This window comes from Pundamilia nyererei, unplaced genomic scaffold, assembly GCF_000239375.1.
Source record: "Pundamilia nyererei isolate P.nyererei 1_Seehausen unplaced genomic scaffold, PunNye1.0 scaffold00018, whole genome shotgun sequence".
In the NCBI taxonomy this organism is placed as follows: Eukaryota; Metazoa; Chordata; class Actinopteri; order Cichliformes; family Cichlidae; genus Pundamilia; species Pundamilia nyererei.
Genome location: NW_005187419.1, coordinates 1,176,006 through 1,189,334, shown reverse-complemented (window position 1 = coordinate 1,189,334; position 13,329 = coordinate 1,176,006). Strand labels below are relative to the sequence as shown.

Here is a 13,329-nt window from a genome sequence, read left to right as displayed (position 1 = left end):
AGCACATTTTCATTGATTAATGATGTTGTATGATTATTTGAATAAATAAACCTTTGTTTTCATATAGTTCAGTTGCATTTTATTCAAAAATGATGTCTTCATGTTTATTTGAGGGTGAATAATAATTTTTTTGAATGTGTAAGGTAACCTTGAATGCTCTGAAATCTGCCTAAAGTAAAAGGTATTCTTGTTATTCATAGTCATTATTATTATTATTATTATTATTAGTATTGTGTGAAAAGTGGTCAATAAAGAGATGCTGAAAAGAATGTTCATGCAAAACTCGTCGGTTTACAATGGGACTTCTGCTTCTGAACCTCTGCGCACAGCGTCTGCAAATCAGGGCTGTACGAAGTCACTTTCATCTTCACGCAGGACTGTAAGCTGTCATCTGTGAGGGGTGAGCGGTGTTTGTTTTTAACATAGTTCACGGTGGAGAATAGCTGCTGACATAATGTGGATCCGAAGATCCATAATTGGCCTACCTGGGGTTGAAAGTCTCGATAAATGCATGGCGTTTCTGCGGGTATATCAGCTTCCGCGAGTGTGACGCTTATTTTGAGTGATGAAAAAATAATAAAATATAATTTTATTTTTATATTTCAATATCACAATAATCTTCCTATTTAGAACTACAAGTTAAAAAAGAACTAACGTAAATAAAATACACTTCAGCTAAATACTTCTAATTTATTTTCCCAAACCACGCGGAGCTGCACTATAAGGACTAAAGAGCCGCAGGTTGCCGACCCCTGCACTAGGGGGATGGGGAATTCAAATATATATTCCAGGCAAAAAGGTATGCATTTACTGCAGCCAAATTCAGGGAGGCAACCTGCACACTGAGGTCCACGGGATATCCAAGAGATGGTAATGCCGTTTGACTCGATTGTTCAGTAGGTCAAGCTGATCTATTATCATGAGTATAACCTGCATCAGGCAGTTTACGTATACAGAGTTAGTCATCATGGCATAAAATCTTGGGTAACCATTTCTTATAGCACAAGTTAAATGGGAAGTTATACCCAATTTCAAACAGTTACCCCTTAGGTTACTTATATAAGCCAGTTGCATTCATTTATAGTACAATACTTACATGGAGCAATTCTGATATGACAGCATATAATAAAGATGCTGAGTGTACACTGCATGTGCACCCTTAACTTTATTTCACAGTACTTTGTCTGAAAGCAGATAACATAGTATTAAGAAATAAAATAAAAAAAACACATTTTGTGCTCTTGTTTGTTTTGATGCACTTGGACAACAACTGTTGATCTTTCTAAAGGTTTTCTCAACACTTAAAACTCTTATTAGACACAGAAGTGCTACAATATGCAGTATAAAAACAGGTTGCTAAATAGCTAAATGAACAAGAAACCTGACAGCTCTCATGAGATACTGAAATGCTTTTTATAAAAAATAACAAATGGAGACTTAACGACAGTATCAACATTGGAAATGAAACAAAAGGAAGTTTACTCTTGTACACATACAGTATCCCAAAATCTTAAGGCGGTTGAAGTATTAAGTCAGACAACCCAGTTAACACTTTACAAGGTGCTTATATAAGACATTCACATCAGGCTCATGAATGCTTCATTTCACATTAATGAATAAAAACAGCTTCATGACACACTTAGATGGAATGGACACAGAATTATGACAGAAAAAATATAAATAGGGTAATAAATGCCTGCAGTTACACTTACACACTCAGTGTTGGATGAAAAGAAAGAGCTGATGAAAACATTTTTCACCAGACAATTGTCTTTCCTCGGGTTAGCTCTATTGTCAGATTGTAGACTCTCAATTCTCGCCTTAATACAAAATTCATACATAACAGCATATGTCTGCCATTCTTTCATGTTTTAATTCATTGATCATCTACTGTTTAATATTCATTTGCATTTGAAGTGCTTGCATTTGTACGCTACTAAGAAATGCATGTGGTGTTTTTTTAGAAAAAGCAGCAAGGAGACACCTGACAAGAAATGTGTTTCCTGCTCCCACAGAGGAAAATTCTGACTATATTTTAGGTGATGCGTCATCAGCCATCTGAGGACTACAGCCTCTTTTATCTAACTCGGATTGTTGCAATAGGGTTGGATTCGTACCCAGAAAAAGATAACCAACTGGTTGTAATTTGATCTGTTAAGTGTAAAGGCTTTTGCGCTTGGCTAAGGAGGATGGATTTGTAAATCAGTGAAAACAAAAAGTGCACCAAGTGCGGTGGAGACAGGCTTAGTGTCACATATGTATCAAGTGAACAGATCTGATCTGTGTGAAGCAATGAGGAGACTTTATGTCTCTCAAAATAATGCAAAAAGCAAATCAAGATGTTATATTTACATAAATGGAAATTACTTCCACATTGCTTTTTTTCATTTGAAGTTTGACTAATGACTCTTTCAGGTACTTGATCTCATTTTCTTCTTCTGCATCTTCAGTACTAGACTGTCCATCAACTGTTTTTATTCCGATTAACTGACTTTTAATTTTCATATAAAACTTGGACGGATGGAAAATGTACATTAATTTGCATTTTGCAAGAAAAAAAATCCACTGGACGAGTGAACACATGCAAAGAGATAATTGAAAATAAAACTACCTCTACTTGGATAAGCAGTTTTCCTTGTTTCCTTAAATTGACAGCGATGAGAACACTTTGAAATCATGACTATAGAGTAAATGATGTAAAATGTTACCACAAATTCTTTAATAAACCCAAATCCTACATTGAATATACATTACATCATTGCCCTTCTTCAAAATGAGCAAGAGAGAAGCAACTAATTATTGATAAATATGTGATAAATCATCATGAGCCTGTTTGGAATGATTTATATAAACAACTTAGAAAGAAAAAAGTGTTAAGTATTATATGTATTTAAAAAAAACCTCAAAATATACAAATTCACAGCCAGTAAGTCAGAGGATTCAGTTTCACATTCTCAAATTTCACTCTAGCTGTTGATATTTGCCTGGTATGAAGCTTTCATAATATACAAAAAGATTTAATAGCCTAGCAGATGAAAAATAAAATGAAACCTCTCAGCAAGCAACACGGCCCATCTGAAAAACCAACTACTTTCCTCCATTTATTGGATCAGACATTATGCAATATAATACACTGGAAGAAATATTGAAGCAAAGGAAAAACAAAAACACCGTAGTTTATAACATTAAATAAATATTTCCTTGAAAATATACATAAAAAGCTGCCATAGACAGATCAAAATACATATCTGTTACATTCATCCATCGGGCTCTCGTGCAGGGCACAACATCTGTCCATGTACCTAAATGACAGGTGACAAAGTATAGCCGTCTTCCCTTTGAAATTTTAGTGATTAATAGTAGGCTTGGACACCACATCCTGTGTGTAGATATTGTGATTTCCCAATGTTTCTCTTTTGAAGAAGTAACTGATAAGACAGAAAAAGCAAAATCTTCATGGACCCACTGCATGTTATGATCCCCAGGCCGTGAAGAAATATTGTAAACATTTCAGCCTTTTTTTTTTTTTTTTTAACTTTGGTACTAAAGTTACAAATGGTGGTTCGTGAAACTAAGAGAACATCACTAAAGTATGACATATACTGCACTTTTGAAGTCTTTCAAGATACTAAGTGATTCAGGGTACTTAATCCATTTGAATCATGTAAAAGATGTAAAAGCCTTCATAGAAACAAAACAAAACAAAACAAAAAAACAAAAACAGAAATCAGGCATTGATAATGATAAAATGATAAATGATCTCATGGGTTTAAAGTGGGGCTTGCGGTTTTTTATAGACAAGATCATCTGAATGATCAGCGCTCCATTTGTTAAACCTGATTCATCCACTAACACTTTTCCATTTACACAGAAAACACTGCAAATATAGAAAGTCAAATCTGTACATAGTTTTGAATTAAATATATGCAAGGAGGGAAGAAAAAAAAGTTCAAATTGAGGGTCTGAACAGTTCTTCAAAAAATACTGAGGTTTCAGTAGACATATCTTCTTATAATAGTTTCATATTACACAACAGCAAATCCACTGTCCACAGGACTTGGCCATGCGATACCCAAAAAACCTATTATCCATTTTAACATATATATTATTTATTTGCAATATAATTTTTCCCATGAATGCTTTACATAATAAGACAAATTGAAAGAATCTTAACCCCATTTTCTTCACAGTCGAAAGAGAATGTGGTACGTGTGAGTGAGAAGTTAATTCTATTATGGAAGTATCCACTGATTCAGTTGTCAGATGAGGTGGTTGTGTCATTTCTGCAATGCGTAGTCCACTAAAAAAAACAAACACTAGATAGGTTACGATTTTTGTTGGGATGATACGCCTTTCCAGTAGTCTAAAATATCATGGAGGTCCTCATCCTTTGCAAACTGGACTTTCTTACGCAGTGCATGCCCTGCAGCCATGTACTCCTCATCTTTATGCCGTTTTCGGTGGAGTTTGAAACGCTCCCAGATGCTATGTGAAGGTTTGCAGTAGTATTCAGGACTGGAGGAATAGCTTAGATTGTGGTACTGAGAGGACATCTGTGAATATGTTAAGTCTCTGGAGCGGGAGTGAGTAAGAGGCTCCAACATGGAGGACTTGTGGCTGTCAGGTCCTTCGAGCTCCTCTATCTGAGCATCGGGATAGGAGTGTCGGTGGGCACTGTACTGACGGATCTTTTCTGCCTCGGCCCTCAGGATGGCAGCAGCAGGTGTTACAGTGAGGATGGTCTCTCCTGTTGGAGAAGTTTTCTCTATATACTTGGATTCAGAACGATAAGGCCTGGGGCTTCTCATGGGCCCTCCCGTGGCTGTACTGGGCCTCTTTGGAGAGACATCAGAAGACCGATGTCTCTGCAGAGAGTGGTGGTAGCTATCCTTATACACTGGAGACAGAAGGCCAGATTTATTCTGTGGGTGTTCTGATATTAGTACAAGCTGGGGCTCTGCAGTGGATACTGCTCCAGATTTCACTCCTTGAAAAGAGGTGGATTCTGACTTTAACGCATCTATGCAGTTGTTTATTATCTGATTGACTTTATCCACCTCTTTTGCAATTGTGGAAATTTCTGCCACTGATCCCTGACTATTCCCAGCCATTCCCATATCACACTCCCGGCGGTCATGGTGATCCACACTTCGCACCTCCATGTAATTTCCTTTCATCATCTTAGGAGTATCACTTATCTCTTGAAATTTGTACTGCTCCATTTCACTTGCAGATGGTAAGTATGGCATACGTGCCATGCTCTCTCCTGCCAACAACTGCTTCTGCGACATTCGAGATATAGTCCCACCCTCAAGTTCTTGTCCATATTTAAGTTCCATTATGTTTTTCTTTAAACTTCCTGATTTTTTGTGCTTTTCATCTTGTTGGCGCTTTCTTCGCAAGCAATAGTACACAACTCCAAGAAATATAACCATGCTGAATAGGCAGCCCAAAATTGTCATAATGTAGTGAGTAGCAGTCGGTTCTTTCACATTTACGTCCTTTCCATTTCGATGGCCAGTAGAGACTGTCAGACATGTGTGGTTGTGTCTAAGAGAATTGCGTATTGAAGCAACACAATATGTGTAGTTGGTGTGGGGTTTAAGGTTTTTTAATTCAATGTCCTCTTTTATATCTTTTAGGTTTTGAATGTCTGTGAAAAAACTGTTGTTATAAAGAACCAAGATGTACATCTTCTTATAGGGATGAGGAATCTGAACTGTGATGATAGCACCTGTGTGTGTTACTTGCTTCACTTCCATCAGAGGAGTTCCCTGAACATCATTTTCAGGTGTACTGATGGTAGTGTCTTCTGGTTCTGTGCCTGATGGACAGTCTTCCACTCCACAAAGCGTTGAGTCTGGTGGTAGTGTTGTTGACTCAATGGGCACAGTTATAAATGGTGTTACATATTCATCAGTGCACACTTTGGTAAGCATGTACAGTGCATTTCGATAGTTTGGATTGTTAGGAATCTGGCTCAGTAAGCTATAACCGGAGACCCCGGGTGGGGAGTCGCAAACCATTCGTTCATTTGTTCTGTTTGGGAAAACTGAGAGCCATTTGACAAAACCAAGTAATTCACATGAGCAGTTGAAGGGGTTTGTGTACAACTCACAGGTGGTGAGTTTAGTTAAACTGGCAAACGTAGACCCATCTAACTGCTGGATTCGGTTCATGGAGAGGTCAATATTCTCTAAGTTGGGGCATTCCCAAAAGGCATTAGGTGTCACAGTCTCAATCAGGTTTGCCTGGAGGTAGAGGTACTGCAGCTTTCCTAAACCCCTGAGGATCCCCTCTGTCAAGTTCCGCAACTTGTTGAAGCCCATTTGAAGGACTTGCAAGTTAAACTGAGCAGAAAAGGCCCCGTCTTCTATGTAGGAGATTTCATTCTTGGTCAGGTTCAGGTAGGTCAAGTTGGCAAAGCGGCTAAGGGCAGAATAGTGGATACTTTTGATTTTGTTTTCATTCAGACGAAGGTCCACAATGGTGCTGTTGATATGCTGTGGGATGGCCTCATAAGGTGGCTGGTTTTGACTACAAATTGCGAGCCATACAAAGCCCTTTTCACCCTCAATTAACCAGCAGTCTCCACTGACTCTGCCAATATGAGTCAAATATACAATGGCTACAGACCAAAACAAGGCACTCATCACCATGCCTAAGCTGCAGGCCATTGGTGCTTCTTTGAGAGTCATGTGCAGGGCCAAAAGAATCAAAGGGGTGTGATACCGCTGCCGTTTCAGTACAGCTGTTCAGCTAATCTCAGGGCCAGAGACAATCCTTTTATTTGCCTCCTCTTCATTGATAGATGTGTGATGCTGGATGGTATCGCCATGTATCAATTAGAAAAATCTGCTTTCAGATTGAGGCTTGCCTGCAGTGAACTTGTGGCAACACTTAAAAGAGCATCCAGCACCTCAACTTGGCTTGTGCTTTTTTCCTTAGTGGGTACCATCATTAAATGGTCTCATCTTGTTGTTTCTGCCAGTTTCCTGCATCCTTAGCCTCTCTGGTGTGCATGGATGAATAACCTGTAAAATACAGAAAGGGACACACAGTTGACATTAAGTACACTTACTCAAGCCCTCCTTGTTTATTCCTCACCAATTATTTTGTACACCATTTAAGAAGTGTTTGCTGTTGCCTATGGCAGCCTGCTATTAAAGAAGACTGTTGACCAATTACCATTTGACAGGTTGGGGGAAACAGTGTCCCTGTTTTCACACCATTAACCTGAGGCCTGTCAGATGCAACTGAGGGAGGCCAATGTTAAGAAGCTGCATTAAATCAATTATACAGCACCATGCAAAATGACAATTTGCATCATGTATTTAGTTTTTCTCTCTGAAAACCTTCATGAATAAATTAAAACCTTTCTGAGCGCTGGATTATTTTGGAGGAAAGAGGGAAATCATGTAGCAGGTGTGATTACCATAGTGTTAAAATTCAATTAAAATCTTTTGCGTGAGGGAACGGGAAAGTGAGCAGCAACTCTCACTTTTAATTCTGCAAGTTTTTTGTTTTTATACAGACTCATCATTTTTCTGTGTAATATCTCTTTTGATCGCTGTTTTTACTCTTTGTACAGTTGATACTATTTCACTGTTGAAGACTTTATGGTAACATATCTTATTCCAGAATTTGGGTTAAGATAACTTTATTCTGCTCTTAGATTTCTGAGATTTTACTGAACATTTTGAGTCATATTTTTTTTTTAATAAAGTTAAAAAGTAAAGTTTAAAAAAAAGCACTTGATCCTATTTTGTCATTGTACACAAATATCTAGTTGTTAGATAACATAGTAGTGCTGTTCCTCCAAAACCCCGACATATGGTAAACATACCAAGAGGGTTTTATAGCTTATATACACAACTTTTCAATGATAAAATAATAAAAATAATTAAATACTGAGTGTATTATTTTCTCTTTGAAAATTTCATAGCTTTGCAACAAATTGTAGTAATACATTCAGTTCCATTCCAGAGCACAGTCATATTCTGTTACATCACAACTCAGTATTACAGACTCCATTACAGTGTTTAATTGCTCAAGGGTCGATTTCCTACTGCTAACAAAGAAATAAAAAAAATGTCTGCCGCGCAGGTATACAGTGGTGGGGAAAACCTCAATCACCTATAATAGCATGTCATTAAAACAATTTCCTGGATCAATTTTAACTTGCAGTGTGGCCATATTTGTACCTAATTGCTGTCTAAATGATGTTTTTGTGGAAACCAAATTTATTAACTGTTCTAATGTGAGAGAAAGGATTTCATCTGTCTACTTATTAAAGCCAACTGTTTATGCATTTTAATCAGTCGAACCTATAATGGGCAATTTCTATATTAATTTGAACACAGTTAATTATGTAGTTACTAGCCTTTCTAATTATTTACGCCGAACTTCAATATCATTTTATTGTATAGCGTAGTTAACACGAATTATATTGTGAGAAAACTAACTGGACTTTAATTATGCAGATACTACAACCAAAATATAAACTACAAAAATCTTCTCAAGTGGGCTTATTGTGGGGAATTAGGGGTCACCTGGAGTGAGAATGTGCTTTTGTGTGTTAGAGGACATGGCTCTACACACCACACTCAAGTAGATGTGACAGTTTATGGCAGAAAGAATATACTTCAACTTGAAACCACACAGACCACTGTGGATTTAAAGACCATTCATGCTGTAATTTGACCTTTGTGTAGGTTTATCACATTACAGTCACACTATTTGTAGTTTTGCTTATCATACACTCTACACTCAGGGGTGCCTCCAGAATTTTTTTCTTTAAAAAAGATGAGGGCGACTAAAAGTCTTGGGTGGCACACCAAAAAACATAATTTCCAGTTTTGGAAATGTCCGGCCGGGTGGCCTGTGCTCCTCCTGCCCTCCCCGATGGTGCTCCTGTCTACACTAAATAGTAATCCCTAATCTGTTGCCTTTTTGTCTTTTAATAGGATGAGCATCAATAACCATGTGTTGTGAGGCAAATACTTTAGGTCATAATAATGGCAGGAGTGTAAATGATGGCTTACCATTCAGTTAGCGTACATCCTCATGTCTCAATTGAATAACTGTCTGCCTGTAATGACTTTTACTTGCTGCTAATTTGCTTTGTGAATTAATTTGTGTGAATGTAAGTGTTGCCAAATTATGTTTAGTATATTTTTTTTGTTTAGTCTTTCAAGGGAAGGGAAAGCTGTGATTTTACTGTATGCAAGTATGTAAGTAAGTTGGAGTGGGTGATGGAGATTCATTTTTCCTGAGGACTGTGTGGTAGGGTTATGTAACATGGTGATAGAGAAAGATGTGTTGTCTTGGGTCTGGTTAAGGTTAAGAAACGTCATTCATCCATCCATTTTCTTTACGCTTATCAAACTTAGAATTGTACAGGGGCTGCGGCCTATCCCAGCTGACTTTGAGTGAGTGGAAAGGCACACTCTGGACAGGTTGCCTGTCCATCACAGGAAGACAAGACAAGCACACACTCTCACATCCACAGCTATAGCCAAGTTAGAATCACCTATTAACCTAACATGGATGTCTGTGGGTGGAAGCTGGACTACCAGGAGAACACACAGATGTAATCAGACCTGGCCAAAACCTTCTTGTTCTGATGAGTGTAGTACTGTACAGTGCTCATGGTTGAAATTCCACAATTGAAGCTCATATATTACAGAATGATTTTTCTGCATGTTTTCATGTGTTCCAGCTCTGAATTATTTCAAAAATTGAAAATACACAGCATACTGATAAACTGACATTGGACATTAGTACTGTTACCCAGGGCTTTGTATATTTAAAACTGATTTAAGTTGGTCTAGAATGGAGGTGTCAAACATAAGGCCTGGGGACTAGAATCAGCTTGGCATGGATTCCAATCCGGCCACTGGACAAGTTTGGAAAATGTGAATGGGGGCATACATTTTCTACAGGCCTCCTCCATGAGCATTCATATTACACCAAAGTAATTAAGTAATTCATAAACAATTAAATGAAAGAAGCAAATGTTGTTTTTTTCACTATCTAATATAGATTTTTTTTTCAAAACAGGTCCCAAAAAACAGTTTTCTGTGAATTAACAAAAAGTTCCTGCGTTATAATTACAACCCATTTGCCCAATGAGCTACCAGAACTGATTTTATAAATGTAATTTAGCAAATGTATTAAAAAACTGGAACATAATGTTGGAACTGTGTTTATTTTTATTTTTATTTTATTTTATGTTATATTAATATATCCAAGGAAATAAAAGTGTGGTTAAACTTTACAGTGGCCGACTTACGATCAAAGTGGGCAGCATGTTGCCCAGACAATAACATGGCTTTGATATCTGTGGCCTAGAGGATGAGATTATATGTAATTTTAAATATACACATTAGCCTGTTTTTCCTTTTATAGTTGATAAAATCGCCAGGTACAAAGCTAGTATGTTTTCATTGTCAGTTCAGCATTTCCACGACATTATCGCTCGACCAAATGTGTAGATGCAGAGCACAGCAAGATGTTTACTGTATATATGGAAACAGGGCTTAGAATTACCTCTCATAATATTTTGTTTAGTGTCAGGCAGTTTGAGGATTTTATGCTGTTTCACAATTGAGTTCTATTTATTGATCTTTCAAGTTATGTCTGCAAATCTGTCCTTATAATCACTTAAAAGCAAATGGCCCAAATTTTATTCAAAAATGCAACAAAAGACATCGTTTTGCAACACAAATGAAGGGCAATTTAGGTGCAGAGAAACAGTTTTCAATTACAGTTCTCCTTGGTTCACACAGTACTAAGCAATTATCTGCAATGAGGCTAAGATAATCAAGTAAAAGCACTACTCAGCTATTCAAGTGCAGATAAAGAGCAGAAATAAATGCTGTGGTGGAGGACACTGGAACAGAATGCCAAAGGCTGCCATTACAAAACTACCTTCATGATGACAAAAGAGCAGTGGCAGAGGAGCATTGAAGAAAAGAACACTCTGAAAACCCCTGGGAGGAAAGAGGTTCCAAATCAAATGTTCCATGAAATGAATATGAAAAATACAGCTCTGCAGAATATCTGGTGATTTTCTAAGGAAAGGCTGTATTTTTATTTCTCGATCCACTATGGCAGACATGGAGCTCATCTGATCTAGGAACCAACTTGTGACATACAGACTCTTGGTCAGGACTGCTAGGTGAATTCACTGGGTATTATTTGGTAGGATTTTCTAGCATGCTTGGTTAACAGTGCAGCCATTGGTAATTTTCTTCTACTTCATGGCCTTTTCCTAAAAATGGCCAAGTTTTTTCATCCATCAACCTAACCAAAGAGTGGGTAAAAAAGAAAGTGTATATTAAAAAGAAAGAAAGAAAGAAAGAAAGAAAGAAAGAAAGAAAGAAAGAAAGAAAGAAAGAAAGAAAGAAAGAAAGAAAGAAAGAAAGAAAAAGAAAGAAAAACAAGTCAGAAAAACAAGCCCTCCCACACAGGGCATAAGCTTCTGTCACCTAGTTGACATCTGTGTGATTTTATGCCAACGTTATCATACCTGCCACCTCATGGGGACTTTTTGGATCTTTGCTTTCTCTGCCCAGGGTGTCAAGAAACCAGCGCCGAAGGGCATGTTGTATATATCTCAGAGATGCCAATGGCTTTGTCAAAAATTGTGATATTTGATACCCTGAGAATTAGACCAAGCTTGACCTTAACTGGCTCACAGCATGGCATTGGTGTTAGATTGTTTTAGACTCTAAATTGAAGTTTAGCTTTAAATTTCCTTTAGAATGCATTACTTGTGTTTTGTTTATCCGCCATGACTCAATTAGACGAGCCTCCAAATGAGTCACTGCCTCACCACTGAAACCAGTGCACAAATTAGAGCCATGCTTGTTCCCCTTGTAAGGGTAAACACAACCATGGCCTTATACTGATAGTTAATACTGCAACTTTTAGTTAATAAAACATGGATTTTGCATTTAAATATTGCATAATATTTTACTTATTTGTATCCCAATGTATCCAAAACATATGGCAATAAAATCAAAGCCTGAGGTGTCAAGTTGTTAAGGGATAAACAAAGTAAGCTACATTAAAATTAATTTTTTGAGCTTTAGTTTCATGCAAATCACTCCATACTGTATATTCAGATCTCCAAATGGGCCTACAGCAGTGTACGTTGCTTTGTGAGTGCTTAGGTTTATTTGCCACCACAGACCCACTTTCCATAATGGCAGCAATCTGTATGGTCCAGTGCTAGCCCTGAGTGCAGCAGGCCAGAACACCCAAGGCATCAGAGCTGAGTATATTCCCCTATCAGACACAGGCAGCCATTCCACAGTCTCTTTTCCATTTAGGCTTTATGCACTGGGTAATGAAAGCTTTTCTTTTTCTTTTCCTCTTCTGTGGATAACCTATTGAAACCCTGCTTTTGAAGAATGATTCAAACACAGCTTTGTGAATTTCTGTTCCAGTTGCTCGCTGCATCCTCACTTCTACTCTGTAAATGTTGGCTCCTTTTTCATGAAAAAGGTTACAAAATATGACAATACAAAAGCTGCTGTACATATAGACAGATGGGGACCTAGCCTGTGATTTTTGGTGGCCTATAAAACAACTAAATCTAAGAAAAGGAATGTGTCTGTAAAGTTATCCAGGTAGATGCCGCAACAGGTAAAATGTTGAGAGGATTGAAGTAGCTGGAGCTGCAATGGCACTCTAGCTGGACTCTTTAGACTGTGTGAGAGTTGTCATCTCTAACATAGAGCCTAAGCAGTGCTTCTCTTTCACAAGAGTCAGTGCTTCAAGGCAAACTTTGACAAAAGCGTCTGAAAGTCACATGGACAAAACAATTCTTGAAAATAGTTCACCACTCTCCCCACAAACATTTTATTGTATGCAAACCCACAAACACCTCACCACCCACTCTGGCTATCTCTGTCTGTCAGTCCCCTTCTGTTTGCCGCTGTGTCTGTCCAAACAATTTCCCTCTGCATGCTAAACAAACATTTTTCTTTTCATTGTCCAGGTTTCTACAAAAGTATGCTATCAAATTATCTGGTTTTAGAGTTTGTGGGCCCCACTTGTTCTTGTTTCGCCTTTTCTTTCCTATTTGGTCTTTGTCATGGTGAAGGTGCCCCAGTCTCGGAGGGCCCTCCTCATCCATACCAATGATTGCCTTTTATTTGATGTTATTCAAAATGCAGGGACCATCTTGGTGGGACTGAAAAATGTGGCAACGGGAAATCACAAGTGCAAAATCAATTGAATTAAAATGGAACTACTTCTCTTGGGGAAGGGAACAATTACATTTTACTGGGCTTTTGAATTGCTTAGAAGCAGTGAGAG

At 37.8% G+C, this 13,329-nt stretch overlaps 1 protein-coding gene across 1 annotated transcript in view; it reads right to left on the bottom strand.

Annotated features, from left to right (window-relative positions):
• Nucleotides 1–1,157: 1,157 nt before the first annotated feature.
• Nucleotides 1,158–13,329, bottom strand: part of elfn1a (extracellular leucine-rich repeat and fibronectin type III domain containing 1a) — a 76,365-nt gene continuing 64,193 nt past the window's right edge. The window contains exon 3 of the mRNA XM_005726027.1: nt 1,158–7,034. Within this exon, the coding sequence (XP_005726084.1) occupies nt 4,326–6,698 (2,373 nt within the window). The 5' untranslated portion in view covers nt 6,699–7,034 and the 3' untranslated portion in view covers nt 1,158–4,325. The remainder of the gene's footprint in view (nt 7,035–13,329) is intronic.